The 18,957-nt window shown below is 39.9% G+C and overlaps 1 protein-coding gene across 3 annotated transcripts in view; it reads left to right on the forward strand.

The window, feature by feature from the left end:
• The window catches only part of PLEKHA8 (pleckstrin homology domain containing A8), a 45,611-nt gene extending 27,767 nt beyond the window's left edge, over positions 1 to 17,844 (forward strand). For 2 of the 3 annotated variants that reach the window (XM_046670144.1, XM_046670145.1), the window contains exons 10-14: positions 1,660 to 1,718; positions 2,103 to 2,233; positions 3,134 to 3,204; positions 12,359 to 12,420; positions 17,590 to 17,844. In XM_046670144.1, the coding sequence (XP_046526100.1) occupies positions 1,660 to 1,718; positions 2,103 to 2,233; positions 3,134 to 3,204; positions 12,359 to 12,420; positions 17,590 to 17,787 (521 nt within the window). In that variant the 3' untranslated portion in view covers positions 17,788 to 17,844. Of the gene's footprint in view, positions 1 to 1,659; positions 1,719 to 2,102; positions 2,234 to 3,133; positions 3,205 to 3,672; positions 4,012 to 12,358; positions 12,421 to 17,589 lie in introns of those variants that run through there. The other variant, XM_046670146.1, reaches the window with a different exon arrangement.
• Positions 17,845 to 18,957: the final 1,113 nt, after the last annotated feature.

Raw genomic sequence — 18,957 nt, forward strand, 5'->3', positions numbered from 1 at the left:
AATTTTCTTTTTGTTGAATTTTAAGAGTTCTTTATATGTTCTGAATAACATTCCACTGCAAACATATGCATTATGAATATTTTCCCCCAGACTATAGGTTGCACATTTCTTTTCTTAATGATATCTTTTGAAGTGCAGGGTTTTTAATTTTTATGAAATCCAATTTGTCTGTTTTCTTTCTTTTGTAGTTAGTGCTTTCAGTGTCCTAAGAAATCTTTGCTAACCCCCAAGGTCATGAAGATACTCTCCTGTGTTGTCTTCTATACTCTTTAGTCTTGATTTTATTTTTACTTCTACGATCCATCTTGGAATTAGTTTTTGTATGTGGTGTGAGGTAAGGGTTGAGATTCTTTTTTCTTTCTTATGATATCTGGTTGTTCAAGAACCATTTGTGAAAAAACATTCTTTCCCCTTTTACATTACTTTGGCAGCTTTGTTGAAAATCAGCTGACCTGATAGCTGTGGGTCTGTGTCTGGACTCTCTCTTCTCTTCTGGTTATGTTTGTTTTTCCTTATGCCAGTACTACAGTGTCTTAATTACTGTGCCTTTATAGTAAGGCTTGAAATCAGATAGTGTAAGTCTTCCAATTTTGTTCTTCTTTTTCAAGATTGTTTTGGCAATTTTAGGTCCTTTACGTGTCTGTATAAATTTTAGGTTTTCAGTTTCCATTAAAAAGTCTGTTGGGATTTTGATTAAGATTACATTGAATTTGTAAGCCAATTAGGAAGAAATTGATATCTTGAACAACATTGAGTCCTCTAATTCGTTGAATGTGCTGTATCTATTTACTTACGTCTTCTTTATTTTTAGATGTTGTTTCTACCATCTTGCTATTTATTTTCTATTTGTTTTATCTGTTCTTTGTTACTTTTTTATTCCTTTCTGGATTTGTACCCAATTAATCAATTATTTCTTAGTATTCTATTTTCCCTTTTTGCTTTTTAACTACCTTTGTTCCTGCTTTTCTTTTGGATCAATCAAGTATTTTTTAGAATTCCTTTATATCTTCTCTTTTGGCTTTTTGGCTATACCCCTTTGTGTTATTTTTTAAAAATAATATATATTATTTATATAGTCTATATATAAAAATAATATAATTATTATATCGTTTTTAATTTTCTATTAGACACGTTAAAATAGGAAAACAAAACAGGTAAAACTAATTTTAATAATGTATTTTAGCTAACCTAGTATATGCAAAATATCATCTCGACATGTAATCAAATATAAAAGAATCATTAATGAGATATTTTGCATTTTGGGGGGGTACTAAGTCTTTGCAATGTGGTGTGTGTTTTACACTTACAGTACATCACAGTCTGGAATAGGTACCCTGCAAATGCTAAATAGCTGCATATCTAGTGGCTGCCATATTGGACAGTGCAGCCCTAAGGACTACCGTATGCATCCTAAACTCGTAAGATTATCCTCACCTGGCACTTAGGACCTTATTATAGTTAATCACCTCAGAGTAGTGTTAATAGAAAAAGGTAATGACAATATCCTAAAAGCCTTTGAAGCTTATGCTTAGAAAATGATTTCAAAGTAAAAAATAAAAGTTTGGGGGGGGAAATCTGCTAAATTTATTGTTATTATAAAAAATGTTTTCTACTTGGAAAAATTGCCTTTTCAAAGATGTTTTCAATCTTTTCTTCTAGACAAACTTGGCCCTACGGTGTTTGCTCCTGTTAAAATGGATCTTGTTGGAAATATTAAGGTGAATATGCTAGCTCGTCCCTGTGGAGACTATATTTGAAGGGAGTGGTTGCTTGAAATCTCATTTGGAAACAAATGGTTGTTGAGTTTTATACTCAGGATGAAAAGTATAGGCCAGCTCTGAGAAGGGTGCTAAGGCAGAAAAAAATACTTTAAAAACAGTACTTTAAAACCCTGAGACTATTTCATTCTAGCTTAAGCTTCATAAGAATTCTCAAACGAAAAAACATTACCTTGAAAAGGTAAGGGAGAAAGTAATAGAGGCCTAATTTATTTTGATTTTTTTAGAGATCTGCCTGACACACTTCCAAGTCTCAATGCTGTACTAATTTGCTTGATAGCTTTAGTCTTTTTAACTTAGTGTGTCCCCCTGCTTTTCCTGCAGAAAGTGAATCAGAAGTACATAACCAACAAGGCAAAGTTTACCACCCTCCAGAAGATAGTGCTGCACGAAGTGGAGGCTGATGTAGCCCAGGTCAGGAACTCGGCTACAGAAGCCCTCTTGTGGCTGAAGAGGTGAGGCAGTGGGGCTGGGGCAGCGGTTAAAACCCAGCTCAGGGGCCGGCCCCACGGCTCAGTGGTTAAGTTCGCACACTGTGCTTCAGCAGCCCAGGGTTTCGCCATTTCAGATCCTGGGTGCAGACCTAGCACCACTCATCAAGCGATGCTGAGGCAGCATCCCACGTGCCACAACTAGAAGGACCCACAACTCAAACATACAACTATGTACTGGGGGGCTTTGGAGAGAAGAAGGAAAAATTTTAAAATCTAAAAAAATAAATAAAATAAAATAGCCAGCTCAGCTGAAATGTTACCAGTAAAGAACTTGTTAGGCAAAGGAGACTACTTCTGAGTGAAGGATCTAACCCAATGGCTAGCCTTTTCTAGAAGGCCTGATGAATGGAACACCAACAATTTTTTTTTTTGCCTCACTCTTGATGGTGATAAATATTGTTACATTAATACAATATATAAAACAGGAATCTTAAAGGATGATAAAGTTGACTGGATTCTCTTTAAGTCAGTGGATTGCAAACTTCAGTGGTGTCAGAATTAGCTGGAAGGCTTGTTAACAAGATGGTTGCTCCACCCTAAACCTAAAGTTTCTTATTCAGTAAGTCTGGAGTAGGGCCCCAGAATTTGCATTTCTAACAATTTCCCAGATGATGCTGAGGCTGTTGGCCTTGGGATCATGTCGGGAAAACCACTGTATAGGAATATCAGATGAGAAGGGTCCAGAGCAAGCTAAAGGGAAATGACAGGCAAGAAACTCAGAAAGGACTGCCATATGACTTGACCTGTTTACTGCTGTTCCCAAGATATTATTGAAAAAGAAGCTGTTGTCTGCCATTTCTTTATGCCCATTCAACATAAGTGCAATTTGAAAATAATATTTCTTCCTCTTTTTTGTTTTAGAGGTCTCAAATTTTTGAAGGGATTTTTGACAGAAGTCAAAAATGGAGAAAAGGACATCCAGACAGCCTTGAGTAAGTGTTCTTTACATTTTGATTGGTCTGTTGAATAGGATGTGGAACGGAGACCCCTGGAGGAGGAGACAGGGTGTAGGGGAAATTTCTGCTTCTCAGGATTTGATTTTGTTTCCTTTCTGTTTCATTATTATTAACTATTTGTTTCTTATATGCTTTCATAGAGGTAGTGACTTGGTAATCTAGATCTAACTTATTAAATATCAGTATATCTTAAAGAAAAGCTAAAATAATGGAGAGCCATCTCATAATCTGAATAGGAAAACAAAATGTTTTCAAGAAGTTAGTTCTTCCTAAATTAATCTTCAAATATAGTGCAGTCCTCTAAAGTCAGTACCCAGAGAGAAGCTAGTTTTGGAGACTGTAAAAGTAAGGGGGCGAGGAACCCTGGGAATTTGCTCTGGAGTGACATGAAGGTTGATCATCATCTTGTACACCTCAAATGCCCTATGTGCCCCGTTTTTGTAGTGGCAGAGCTGAGACCGGGATCTGAGAAGATCATCCTGTATCTCCAGCATCCTAATGCAGTGACTGGAACTTTGTAGATGCTTAGTAAACTTTGGCTGGATGAGTGGATAGAGGGATGGATTGATGCATCTATCAGACCAGTTTTGGAAAACATTAAAAACTTGGAAGCATCCTCATAGTGCTCCTAACAGAGTGGCTGAACTCTCACTCTTGACCTGCAGGAAATTCTTCCAGCATGGGCCTTGAGGCATGGGGGAGCCTGGAGGGGTAGAGAATGAAATTCCTCTTACTTTAAAGCCCTGTATATTGTTATGATATAGAGAAGCACTTGGTCCAGCTCTGAGTAGCCACTATTATAAACAGTGAAATGAATAAATTAGATGCTTCTCTTGCGGGGGGAGCCAGTGTTGACTGGAGCATTTTTTCGTTGTCAGGGGTGACTTCTGTTAGTCCTCCCTCTGGGCCATGAGTCCGGAGGGATTCTGCCCCCACATCATTTTCCCAGGCCTTTCTGTCTAGAATCTTGCTGATGTGCCATGAAACAGTATAAGCTGATATTTCTGTAACACTTTATGAAGAATTTAGACAACTTAATCTTGACATTAATCTGTTTTTACAGATTAGGTAACCAAAATTCTGCAAGATTAAAATACGTGCTAAGATCACAAAGGGTCTGAAGCAGGGTCACATTGGGGCCCCTACCTCCAGGACCCTCATTTCTCCCACAAAAGGTCTTCTCCACAATCCCTGGAATACCTATGTTTTTGAGTTTCTCGTACGTCCCTGAATTTCCAGGACAGTTTCAGTTATATTCTCCCCTATGTGTCCTGATTTCAGTACTAAAAGTATATTCACCATAACTATTCATGCCCCCTAACGGCTATCTGTCAAACTTTATAACTTGTGGAGTGATTAAGATCATGGGTACTCTGGGTTCCATCGCTTAATAGCATTGTGCCCTTAGGAAATTTACTTAACCTTTCTGTGCCTCAGTTTCCTCATCTATAAAATGGGACTGATGATATGATTCACTTAATAAGATTCTTATAATTAGGTTCATGCAGTTGAAGAGATTAGAAAAGTGCTGCATAATAAGGACTTAACAGAGGTTAGCTTCTGTTGCTAGCTTCTATTTGCATCATCATGATATATGAAGTTGATAACCTGCCAGCAAAATGGGGCTTATTTTTCACAAATCAGAAATGGAAAGTTTACAAAGCTCAGGTGCCAAGCCAGAAATTTCTCTCCAGACTAACTTCTTAGTATGGAAATTTCACACTGGGAAGAAGCTCCTCCAGCTGCAGGAACTGCGGAGGACAGGGGATTCAGCACTGTGTGTCGCCTGTGCTGTTGCTTTGTTAGAGCTGGCTGTGTGAGAGTGGGAGGGGAATGCTAATCCCATTTACCCCTCCGCTGGAGCTGCAGCTGGGACAGAATAGAACCTAGCTGCTTACAGGACACTAGCAAGTGAAAAGAAAAGCCTTGTGCATTGCAGGTGGGGAGGAAGTCGAGGATATACCCTTTCTGCCCTTCCCCACCCCCAATTCTGCCCATCTTTCTCCCCTACCTTTTACTTGATTTGGACACCACCGGGCTGGAGATGTTGACTTTGTGAAACAAGAGGAGACTTGAAGGGCAAATGCTGCTTCAAAACTGAATAATGACAGCCAATCCCAGCTTTCCCTTCCCTCTCTTCCCCTTCAGCACTATTTTCAGTGGAAAGGAAAAGGGGGCTGTAAATTTGAGATTTTCGTCCTGATGTTTGGGATTATTTCATAGGTATTCATGATTTAAATCCTTTCTTTGTAGGGATCCCTAGTTTCCTGCTGCTGTTCAATGTGGGGAGGTAAAATTCCCTAACCAACCGACCCTCCTCTCCAGGCAGACACACAAGCTCTGTGCAAATAGAGTTTTATGAGAAATGTTCACACGTTAACTCTTCAGAACCCATAGGCTCCTTGATGTGTATTTCTTCTGGGTTCTCTTTTCTCTTCTCGTTTTGAAATCACAGCCTTTATAATTGGAACTGATACCTTGTCTGAAATGAGGGAGTTAGGGTATGTAGGTAAAAGAGAAGGTGTGCAATTTATATGATATACACAGGCAAATTAGCTTGCATGTTTTAAATTCTAAAATTGAATTTGAGTTATTGTAATAAAGGCTACCATTTATAGAGCGCCTAATGTAGCTATGACACTAGGTTCTCAATAAAGATTTCATTTAATCTTCCAAATACTCCTCTTCTACGGCGAGTAAACTGAGGTTCAGAGAGGGTCAGTACCTCCTCTAGAGTCTCAAATCTAGATCACTGCTTCTCAAAGTGGTCCAAGGAGAGTAGCATCTTTATCATCTGGCAGCTTATTTGAAATGCAGACCACCAGGCCCTGCCAGACACTTGCTGATTCAAACTCCAAGGTGGGGCCCAGCAACCAGTGTGTTAAAAAGTCTTTCAGGTGATTCTAATCCCTTCGAAAGTTTGGGACCCACTCATCTCAAACGATATTGAAACTCACCTGTTGCTAGATCTACCTTTTGATTATTTGGGAATTTTGACTGTGTCTGATGATTGTTAAATAAACAGGAATAAAAGTGCCAAAATTAGTTAGCCACAGCATCAGTTAATTTTGCCTCATTTCCATGATAATTAGCTAGTTCTCCAGTAACTGAAAATTTTTCCTAACCTAGGAGCAGCAAGGCAGTTAGGAAGGATAAATTAAGGATAAACCTTGGACGGCACTCCCAAATTTGAAAACACTGCTTAAGAAAGGTTTTGAGGCAAGTGTTCGTAAAACTTGGTAATCTTAGTGGCGTTGAAAATGAGAGATGATATATAAAAGTCCTAAATGACTCAATGGAAGCTTTGACATCTGTTAACTCTCTGGAAAATGCACGTATATTCCTTGTATTGCTGAGTTCTGTGATGCAGAATAAGTTTCCAGCATCTGGAAGGAGGCATTAGGCTTTATACTGCCCCCATTTACATTAGAGCCATACTTGGGTTGTCCATAATGATGATCAGACTGCAATAGTTTGGATGGTCTCATGCCAAGCACTGCTCTGAACCATTAGTGTGCTGTGATGTTCTCTAGAGGTCATTGTAAGGAAAGAGTTGGGTCCACAAGACAGATATGTTTAATGGTTCACCCTATAGCTGAGCCCCTCCATTTGAGATAACACATCAAAAAGAGCTGTTGGAAAGCATCCTTTTAAGTGGAAGGAAGAAAAGTTGCTCTGGCATTTCATGCACCATTGTACTAAATGTTATGTGCTCTGCACTGTTCCCTCAGCGGGCTAGCATATTGCCACGTCCCTCGCCTTGGAATGATTCCATAAATGTCAGATAAACATTAGGCCAACCAAGATCTCTAGCACAAAATAGGAAACATTCTAAAAGAATGCTTTTTAGTTATGTGTTTAATATGACAGGCTTTCACAGACAAGGAGGGCTAGATGAAAAAGTCGAACTCATAATCAGATATTTAGCACGAAATCAGAACTTGACTGATTATTCTGAAAATACTATGGAACATGAATCAAGTCATGCCCTCTCCAAAACTACTCACAGCATGTGCCTCTAATGGCAGAATTGGCTTACAGTACAAGTGTTCATCTTGATAGTGCCTGAAGTTAACAAAGGATATCTCTGGGTACGTGTTTGCCTCTGTCCACTGGTTACTGAGTTGGCTTTTCTCCATACAGTTCATTTTGCCTGAAGCTTAGTCACAGTAAAGAATTCAGAGGATACTTTCCTAGTAGCTCAGTTTTTTTTATTATAAATATTTCAAACATTTAACAAATATCCATCACTTGACCAAATATATAAAATAGCTCAATATAGTACACATGTACCACTCCTTGACCCCACTGTTGTTTTGTTGTTAGTGCTGTCAAGTTGAGTCCGACTCCTAGTGACCCTGTGTACAGCAGAGCAGAACCCTGCCTGCTCTTTTTTGTACCCTTCTGTCACCTTCTGGTGCTATATCAGACAATGCTCCACTGCTATTCATAGGGTTTTCGTGGCCAATTTTTTGAAAGTGGGTGACTGGGTCTTTCTTCCTAGTCTGTCTTAGTCTGGAAACTCCACTGAAACCTGTCCACCGTGGGTGACCCTGCTAGTATTTGAAATACTGGTGGCATAGCTTTCAGTGTCATAGCAACACTCAGCTGCCACAGTATGACAACCAACAGACGGGTGGCGAGTTTCCCTGACCAGGAAACAAACCGGGCCGCAGTGGTAAGAGCACCAGATCTTAACCACTAGACCACCAGGGCTGGCTCATGACCCCATTACTCCTCTCATTTTCCAAGGATCTTCATCCTGAATTCGCTGTTTATATAATAAGTGTTTTTATACTTTTACTATATATGTGTCCATAAACAGTATCTAATATTGTATTGCATATTTTAAACTCATATACCTGGTGTCACATGATACACATTCTTCCTTTTTCACTCAGTATTATTTTTCAGATTTATTCACTGCTTGTTCACTTTCAAACCACTCCCAGTTCCTGATTCTTGCCTAAGACTGCCTGGTTTAGCTCATTTCCAGAGCTCAGTGAACGAGTGATTCCACCTCTCCTGGCTTTGCTTATTCACTTCTCAAGCTCTCTCTTAAAACTGAAATCTACATGCCTTCTTTGTCCTCTCTACAACCTGAAGTAACTTTACAAAGTCTTACAATTATAGGTTTACAGTACAGAAACACTCTCCTGTATTCAGTTCTGGGACAGAATAGTTGTCCACCAACAGTAATGGAAAGGTTGTTCTTGATCAGATATTATAACAGGTTTAGGCATAATTTCTAAATACCTCGTAGCAAGTTTCTGAGTTACCAGTAAAGAAATCAGTTCTGTTTTTGTTGTTTCCATGAACAGAATTAGGTTCTAATTCTTTCAGGAAATAACTAGAAAAGGCACATTTTTCATTTTCATTATTTTGTTTCACAAAGTATGAACATTAGTTTTTCAGCAGAATGGTTTAATTCAACAAGAGTGCCTCAGGTTCTAATTGCTTTTAGCTTTGTGACCTTGAGCAAGTCACTGTCTCTCTCTGTCTTCTGTTTCTCCATTTGTAAAAGGAAGAAAATTGAGCAAGGTGATTATCAAGGCTTCCTACTCAGGTATTTGGACTCAGTCTCTCAGGAACTGACACATCTCAAAGAGCTGGGAGAAGGGTATCATTTATGTCTTTCAGAGGCCAAAAATACCTCCAGATTATAGAACATGCATTATGATAATGAATGGGTATTACAGTGAAGATTAATGTATTTCATTATCTAATCTTCTCTGGGTAACCAAAATAGGTCAGGCTTAGACTTCATCTTATTTTAATGCAGCCTCACGTGGCAGGGAGATTTGCAGCCCTAGAAGTCAGTTAAGGACTTTCACCAAGTCTTTTTTTTTTTTTTTGATGAGTTTTGTTTCATTTGTTGGTTTTAAATTGCAGCAGTGGTCTTCCTGGGCCTGAGTCAGGACCCAGCCCAAATTCTCTGACTGCCTCTTCTCCCATTAGACCGTCTGGCCCACATCTGCCCTGTGGGAGTCTTCTCTGGCAAGTGCAGGCACAGCAAGGAACAGCTGCTCCTCTAGAAGGGCCGGGTCGGAGGACATAGACCGGCGTGCTGCTCTGCAGACACTCCCTCTTCCTTAGACCAGCTGCCAGTGTTATTTGGACTCACAGCACCTCTGTTTTCTTGCTCTCCTGTTGAAGGGGCCATGGAGAAGCGTTTCTGGGCTTTTCTGAATTGTTGACTTTAATGGCAAAGTATAGGAAAGGTGTCAAGTCTGTGAGGTTGGCATAGCCCCAGGTCCAGAGCCCTTGTACACAGGCAGTTTGTCCAGCCAGGTGGGCTTCGGAGCTGAAGGCTCAGAGACCAGCACGGCTACGTTGCTGCATACTGTAAAGAAAAGTGAATCTCACCTTGTTACTTCCCTACCGCAATTCCAAGTCAGAATGATCATGGCTGTAAGTAGAAGAAAATAATACTATCTGTATAGAGAAAAGGACTAAGAATATACCTCTACAATGCCCACTGTGCTTATCGCTGGGAGCATGATTATAGGTTTCTTTAGTTCTCTCATTTTTGTATTTTCCATATTTTTAATAGTGAGTATTCAATACTTGTGAAATCAGAAAAAAGCAGTGTTATATTTTTTAAACTGCCACTGTGCCTCAAGTGGGAAGTTCAGAATCCTTGACGTGGCATATAAGGTCCTCACAATTTGGCCTCAGCCCCAGTGATCTTCAGCCCCAGTGAACTGTGCCCCCCTCCATGCCCGGCATGCCGCCGTCTCTCACAGCTCCGTCTGCTCCCTCTGTCTGCACCCTTCTCTCTGCCCTACCCAGCATTTGAGACCCCTCTGGAGCGTTCTCTGTCCACACACCCCCTGGCTGGAATTGTCTTCCTGTCCTCTATGTTCCCGTAGCACCGTGTACAGATCTCTACTATAGCAGTTGGCAGTTTGTATGATAATGATGTTAAAGGGCTAGCTCTCTTAGGAGCCCCTGGACTTCCTGAGGGCAGGGGACTGACTGAGTTTCAGTCCCCCGAGGATCTCTGCTGCTGGCACAGTGTGGGGCATGTGGTAGACTCCCACTAAATTCTTGTTGAATGGAGCAGCTGTTCCATCATGGATGTAAAATCCAGCAGATTTTAATGGCATTGAATTTCACCTGTTTATTATAATGGCATTTAATACCTTGCCTGGATTAGGATCACAAGAAAGAAGGGATTCCCGCTATCTTACCTCTGTGCCTCACCTCAGGATGTTTTCCATGGACCTGCACACTGTCTTGCCAGCCCAGATGGCTTCTTGGGTGGTTGGAAAGTTGATTGTGTTGTTGATTTACTTCAGAGGCTGTGCCTAGTTATTTTCTGCCCATCTGCACTATACACTTTGTGGGCCAGCCACCTTTTCTTCACTAAGGGCTTGTATACGATCTAAAATGTCCCTGATCTGTCCCCTTAGAGAATCAGGTAGGTTTTAAGAGTGGCTCATGTTGAAGACTTGTATCTTGGAACCTTGCCCTAGTCTATTCAGACTGTTCTCCTAAGAAAATAATTAAATTTAATCTTGAGTCCTTCTTTAGACTGTTTCTAAGGTTCTTTTCCGTACTTGAATTTATTAATTTTTTATTATTTCTGCTTTAGCTTTGCCATCCTAAGTGCTGGCATTTCAACCTGTTCCTAAAACTTTAGATAGCCAGGGAAATCTGCTGTTATATTTCAAAGGTACAGTCTTCTTTTATGTAAAATATAATTGTATTTTATGCAAATTCAAATTATGTGAAATCAATAGTAGGATATGCTAAAAGTATTAATAAAGTCTCACCCAAATTTTAAAAATAGAAGTTAACAAGAATTACATAATATCAAAATTTGAGTAAGTTGTAAGCTGTTTAACTACAATTACAGGACAGCCCCATTTTGGTCAGTAAAATGCAGACACTTCACCTTCTTTCACTGTATTCTGTGAACCACATTGCTTTTTACTGCATAGGAATTGGTGGTTGGAGTTTTGGTGTCTGTTTTTCTGTTATTTTAACATCAGCTCTTGTTATAATTTAAAATGTTTTTATATCTTCTTATAATGTCACCTAAGCATTGATTAAATGGTGGTACGTGTACTAGTGCTGAAACTGACACATGAAAATAAGTAAGTTTGGAATAGAATTTAGATGGGATAAAACATGATGAAGAAGGTCAAACAACCCCCATGATACTCTGTGCTGTTAATTTAGGAATGAACACTCTGTAAACTATTGGAGATGATGCTTAGAAAATAAAATGGAGCATTGAAGTAAAAATGCACTGTGGTGATGTAGATCTTTGCCTCCTGAGAATGCGTTTATTCCTATAGAAAAATCAGTTTTGAATTTTTCATATATTGAATTATTCAGAGCCTTCAGGAACACATCCCTTGCATAAGATGCAGTCATCTTGTTCTTGAGGGGCTTTTTTGGTAATTAAAATTATTATATACCAGTTTTTAAATCTCATTTTAAAACACATTGAGACAAGAATAATAGGTTTTTATCTTTAAAGTCTAGAATATGAATGACTTTTATTAATAGGCTGCACCAATTACTTTATAACCAACTTAATAACTTCAAGCCATTCTTTTCATAATAGTTTTAAAGGTTTCTAGATTTAATACTGTACATCTGGGGTCATAGAGACATCTAGGACAAACATTTGACATCCCAGAATAGAATGTTAGAATTGAAAAGAGCCTTAGAGATCATTTTACAAAGAGACAAACAGATGGTAAGAGAGGGCAGCTGAGGGACTGGCTCAGGGTCACCCAACATTTCAAAGAACTGCGTTTTTATATTTTTGCAGTGTCTTTGTAATTGTATTCAGTCTCAATTTTCCAATATCCTTTCTTCCCCCTTTATTTCCTTATATATATTGAATGTTTCCCACCATGATAATAAGCTGAAGTTATATATATTGACACAGAGTAAGAGTGGAAATATCTATTTTTCTTTAAAAAAAATTTTTTTTTGCATAGGTTTTTCCCTACTCAAGACTTTCGGAGTACATAATCTTGTCATTAGACTTTTTTAGTTGGTGTCCAATAACATAGGACCATGCTACTGCGTATTTTAGAAAGCACATGATACAAATAGCACATCAAGTTCTGATGAAATTGTTCTTCATGGAGTTTTTCTTCTTTTCAAGATAACGCGTATGGTAAAACATTACGGCAGCACCACGGCTGGGTAGTTCGAGGGGTTTTTGCGGTAAGTAGTCCTTCTGCCTCCTAATGTTCTGATGGTCACAGCAAGGTGTTTTGTTTTGTGTGTGTGCTGTTTCTGTTTGCTTCGTTTTTGAGAATAAGAGTAAAATGTTGCTTATTTCGTTTAAGTCTGTAGGTCTGTGTGTGGAAATGCTGGCTATCGGAAGTGTGTAGAGTAGGGAAGACTGATGGTGTGCTTTATCCTGTCTAGTCCCAGTGACCTCGTGGAGCTTTGCCTCAGAAGTAGTTGCCTTTCTGATAAGGTGGTAAAGAGCATCAGTGCAGAGGTAGGCAGGAAGCTGGCAAATTCTCACCGTTGTGGGAAATCAGTGATGCCTTCAAGCTCGTAGCTCCCTCTGCTGCCTGTTGTATTCAGTCCTGTTAATTCTCGGATTTTAGTCGATTTTTAAAAAATTTTTTTACTTAGTTAAATTTTATCTTTGAATGTTAACTGAATGGAGTGTGCCAGCAGCTAGGGCTAGAAATCTCTTCTTACCCAGTTATTTTCATTGTGGAGGTGTTTGTATTCCTGTGTTTTTGGCTCCTGTTAACCACCGCTCCTTCCCTCCCAGCGTGTTGACCTAGGAAGAACACACACGTGGGAGTCCTAGTCCCCTGGACAAATCAGTTAGCCTGCTTAGTAAAATAGCAGGAATAGATGGCCCGTTCATGTCAGCGCTGATACTCAGTGATTCTCCCATCCGGGGAGAGGTCAGCCTGAGTCAGATGCAGCCGTAAGGCAGAGTCTCGTGTACAGTGGAACACTAGGAAACGCATAGAATGTGAGTGTTCTTTGGAAGGTCAGGGGATAAAAATAGTCTTGCAGATGATGGCTTTTATAAATTTAAAGCATAGGAGACGTCATTTGCCTAAGGTAAGAACTGTTTAGGAGCCAGGTAAAGAAAGTCGGAAGAATTTATAGTATAAGAAATCAAATTTAAGTGAAAATGAAATCTTTTTTGAAAGCATGGAGATAACTAGCTCCATATCCTACTGTTCACTAGAATAGGAGCCAGACCAGTTGTGCTACAAAGTGCCCATGCTTACCTTCAGTGCATAAACATGCAATAATCATAATAGCTACCATGTGGCTATTGGACGCCTATTGTGCCACTAGGCACTGTGCCAGGCACTTCCATGTTCATTATCTTTGATAATCCTCAGGATTAACTTCCACTATTTCACAAGTTCAGAACTGTTCATTTTAGTCCCAGAGTCTCCATGTGAGGCCGTGGCAGAGGCCAGCTCTAAACCCAGATCTACTGTCTCTGAGGCTAGTGCTCATCCCCCACGTCGCACTTCTCTGCAGTGAAGACAGAATAATTGAGAAGCTGCTAATGAGTAGTTAGACAGTGGAAGCTGCTTCATTCATTGATCTTCCTGAGTAAATACTGTGTTTGCTTGCAGGTGCCTGACACCCATGTTCTCTTGGTGAGATGACAAAGCATAAAAACATTGTGTTGCCCCTTTTACAAGAAACAAAAATGTGGGTGTGCTTTTTTTCAGTATAGAAGGCAAAGTTTAATCCTGAAATATTAATGATCCAAGAGATGTTGCCAACAAGAATGCATCTACAGCAGAAAATTTATCATAAGCATGAGTCTTTAAAAGGACTTTTTCACTTACAGCATTTTTCCAAATATATAGTAATTTAAACTGGCAAAGATTTTTAGAAATCATGGAAGAATAGAAAGGGAAAAAATTAAAATTGTCCATATTCTCACCACTCCATAATAACCATTTTAAACATTTTTGTGTTTTACCTTCTTAGCTTTTATTTTTATATATTTTTACGTATTCTTTTAAGTATTGTTCTAATTTTATATTTCTATCTAGATATATGTCTACTTATATTTTTATATCTGCATGCTTATATGTGTATAATTATTTTGTATACTTACTCTGTATATGCATATAAATTTATTTGACATTTAGCTTACAGTATAATTTTGTATTCTTTCCCCATACTTAATAGATTATATCATGACCGTTTTTAAATACCCATAAGAATCTTTGAAAATCATTATTTTTAGTGACTGCGTAATATTTCCCTAGTATGGAACTACCATATTTATTTGCTCAATCCACAGTGTTGGAGATTTAAGCTGCTTCTAAGTTTGTTTTTCCAAATGAAACAGTGTCTATTAATATCCGTTTTTGACTAAAACTCTTATTTCCTCAAAATAGGTTCCTAGAAGTAGAATTGGTATGTCTAATACCAAGAACTACCACCACAACTTAGAATTCTGAGCACTGACCGTGCACTAGACATTATTTTAAGTGCTTTACATATGTAATCATTAATCTCATAACTGTGAGGTAGGCTCTCTTATTTTCCCTGCTTATAAACAAAGAAACCTGAGAATAAAGAGGTGAGGTAATACACCCAAAGTTATACAGTAAGAACATTTTGAAGGTCCTTGATATTATTGCCAATAATTTTTAAAGTTGCTGGTTTTTAAGAAAATAGATTTGTCAAGCATTTGGCAACAGCCTTATCAATAGAGGAGCTCGACAGGCCCTTTCAGCCTCTCTACCATTGTTCTTCAAGTCCTCCCTCCTTTGGAAACTTCATTGAGTTTCCTAACATGCTAATTATTTATCAGGGGCAAATTCATGTAACTGATCTCAGTTGCTCAGGGAAACGTCTTTTACGCTGAGGGGATTTGACTCATTTACCAACCAAATAGTGAACCTTTATCTTCACACAGTTGTAGGCCATGGAACTGACGCTCAGTCCAGGTTCTGTCTCCAGTGCAGTTACTAACCGTCCATCATCTGACCTTTCTGGTTTCCTCTTCAGTTGAGTTCTATGGTTGGTTCCCAGATAGACTCGGCTCCACCACAGCCCTCTAGGAGCCTTCGAGGAATAGTCCTGGGCCCCACTCTGGAGAAACTTTTAAAAAAAATTTTGCTTAAACTTTTGTACATAGATTTTGGTTTTGTTTTTATCAAAAAGTCCAAAAAGATTGTAACAAAAACTAGCAGTCCCTGCCTTCTGCTCCTGCTTCCCTGGCTCACTGCAGAGAGGCCTCCACTTTCCACTGTGGCTGTCTCTTCCAACACCTCTGCAGTTCTAAAAATGTTTACTGTTCTTTGTGGCCTTCGCCGTTTTAGTCCTTACTGTTGGCTTTCTGTCATAGATTAGAATTTAGCTCTTAGGCCTCGCTAACCCTGCTTCACCTCCGCCGCCTCCACCTTCCCAATATAATTATATCACAAGTTATCCTGATGATGAGAAGGCAAAATTCTATGATTTTTTTGTTCTTATACAAGTTTTATATTTTTCCGTGCACCGTTAGATTTCTCAAGTCATGGTCATTCTGAACTCACAAATCTATCAGATTATCTGCGTTTTTTTTCTTAGAGACTTCCCTTCTAGAACTTTCTAAATGCTTATTCCAATCTGAATTAGTTGTTCAGGCCTGTTGTACTGCTATTTCCCGGGGACTTTTCTTCATGAATTTTCCTGTATTGAATCCACCTCACCCTAATTTCATTTCCTAGGTCCTCCGACTTCCTATTTCTTGATCTCATCCCTCCTTTGGGTGGTGTCCATCCTCCAGTAGCTTCCCAAGAGAGGATACACGGGAGCTAAAATTTTGAGTTCCTGCATGCCTGAAATGTCTTTATTCTGCCCTTTGTTTCTAGAGTGATGCTTTGACTGGTATAAAATTCTAGGTTGATAATAATTTTCTCTCAGAACTTTGAAGGCATTCCTCTATTGTCCTCCAGCTTCCACTGTTACTACTGTAAAATCTAATACCATTCCATTGTGTATAAACTGTTCCTCACCCTCTTTTGGATGCTTTCAGGATCTTTATCCCTACATTCTAGAATTTTATGGTGTTCATCTTTTGGTTGTTATCATTCATTATGTGGAGCATTATGGATAGCTGTTTAAATCTGAAGACTCATATCCCTCAGTTCTGGGAGATTTTCTCACTTATATTTTTGGATAATTGTCTTCCTTTCATTCTCTGCTCTCTCATTTGTACCCCTACCGTTATCTGAGTATTTATTATGTGCCAGGCAGTGGCCTAAACACACTACACGTGTCCCATTAATCCTTCAAATAAGCAAAGAGGTATCAGTCCTCTTCTACAGACAAGAAAACTGAGGTTCTAGGAGGGTAAGAACCTTGCTTAAATTCCTCAAGCTAATATGTGAAAGATTTGGGATTCGAGTCAGGGTCTCCTTCACCCAAGCCTGTGCTTGAACCACTACATCATAATGCCAGTCACCCTCCAGTTGCTTAGAGGGGGAGGGTTGATTCTCCAAGACTTTGAAAGCATAAGGAAACTCAAGAAAGCAACTTTAGAATGATAATTCAAGGTTCCAAAAAGTCTCCAGAGATCCCAAGAGAGCCAGCCCAGTGGATGCCAGACAGTAGATTTTAGCAAGCTTAGGGTACAGTTGGCCTGTAAAGGGAGGGGGGCTATAAGGAGCCTAGGAAATCTTTCATCAGGGAAGCCATGTGATGTGGTGGTGTGGTTGAAAAGCACAGAGATGACCCCGAGTTCAGATCCTGACCCTGGCACTCATTAGCTATGTGATGTTCATCTGTACAATAGGGATGTAAATTCTACAGGTTCTTATAAAGATTAACTGGGATAAATACGTCAAAGCATCAGTGCACAAGCAAACAACAAATGTTAGCTCCCTTCCTTTTTAGAAAATATTCAAGAATCCAAAGGAAATATCCATGTGAGGGGAAATAGGAGACATGCAAAGAAAGATATATGGAGATGACACACAAATGGGAGATTGAAGTGCCCTGGAAGGCTGGCCACATGGGAACAAAGACTGTGGCAACAACATGCATACAGGTGGACACTGAGGATTCAAGGGGGATAGTCTGGATCACACTGCGAATGAGAAAGGAGCTTTTCTCAGACTCTTTCTCTCAGCATTCCCTGACTTGATGGCATTGTTCATCCTCAAGATGGGCCAAGTACATACTTGCTTCTTCTAGCCTTAAAATTATTTGATTTGGGGCTTGAAACATAGTTTTAGAGTCCACGAATCAGAAAGACATATTCCTATTTTTTTACTCCTGCTCTCTGCAGCTCTGTATGTGTGAGTGTGTGTGCATGCATGCGCTCCTGCATTAGAGTAAAGTGTGCAAAAGAGAGAAACGTGATGCAGATTCTCACAGGCAATTCTTTTGCAGTTAGCTCTGAGGGCAGCTCCATCCTATGAAGATTTTGTGGCCGCGTTAACCATAAAGGAAGGCGACCACCAGAAAGCAGCTTTCAGTGTTGGGATGCAGAGGGATCTCAGCCTTTACCTTCCTGCCATGGAAAAGCAGCTGGCGATACTGGACACTTTATACGAGGTCCACGGACTGGAGTCTGACGAGGTGGTATGACGTCTGCAAGACAGGGCCACCTCCTAACTTCAGGGAATAAAGTTCGCGAAAGTGTTTTGTTGCCCTGTTTAATTTCCAGCAGCAGCAGCAGCTTCAGCCCTCTCCAGCCCCTTACTTGGGGGGATGGAGAGGAGGAGGCAGAGCCTAGTGCTTTTATATATCATTTTTTTAAATGCATATGTGTTTTGTGTATTAAAAAATCAAGGTGCTATAGATTTCAGTTCAAAGGGCCTCTGGGAACCAAATCATACCTGTTATGTAGACTTGAACAGCAAGTTAGAAGAGCAGACTTGACAAATGAATTTGTTAGTTTTGTGTTTTGTTTTGTTTTTGGCTTTTAGTTTTAATGGGCCACCCAAACCCAAGCTGAAAATGAGCTAGTTCTGTATCAAGGGCTGTAACTCACAGGCAGGGTTCCAGGCAACTTAGAACTAGACTAAAGCTTTGGACGGAGCTAAGCCCCTTTGTCGAAGCTGTTGACACGTAGAGTTTGCTCTCCCAGACCCTCCCTGGGGAACCCTCTGCTCTGTGGCTCTGCGAGTGAGAAGAACCTGGTGGCAAGGTGCTCGGGGCACTGGTGTGACCATGTCAGTGTGGGAGGTGGACTCCATAAACATGGGATCCATCCCTGTTTACAGGTGGGGACACTAGGAAGAGATGAGTGGTGTGCCCTGAGCCCAAGCTGGAGGATGTATGGGAGAGGGGGACAGGTCATCCAAGATGACCCCTCTCTAGTGCCCACACTTTCCCAGCATGCTTTCCCATGCATTATGTCAATCGGACGTGACAGCAAAACCGTGACATTCATGGATTCTTACTCAATTTCAAAAGTAAGGTTTAGAGATTGAAGGATTCACTCACAGTCACACAGACGCTAGAGGAACCAGGTGATTTCTAAGTGTGATCTGGACCATCTCTGCATCAAAATCATATGGAGTGCTTGTTCAGAAAGCAAATTCCCCGGCCTTACCCTGACCTGAAGAACCAGAATTGTGGGGGCAGGACTCAGGAATCTGCATCTGAATAAACTTTCCAAGTGATTCTTGTGCACACAGAGTCAAAGAACCATGAGATCAAATTCTAGTTTTCACAATTCCCAGTCTTCTGCATGGGCTAAGTGATGTGTCCATTTCTTCAAAGAGAAAGAGGCTATCATTGAAATAAATAGAT

This window comes from Equus quagga, chromosome 8 (assembly GCF_021613505.1).
Source record: "Equus quagga isolate Etosha38 chromosome 8, UCLA_HA_Equagga_1.0, whole genome shotgun sequence".
Lineage (NCBI taxonomy): Eukaryota > Metazoa > Chordata > Mammalia > Perissodactyla > Equidae > Equus > Equus quagga.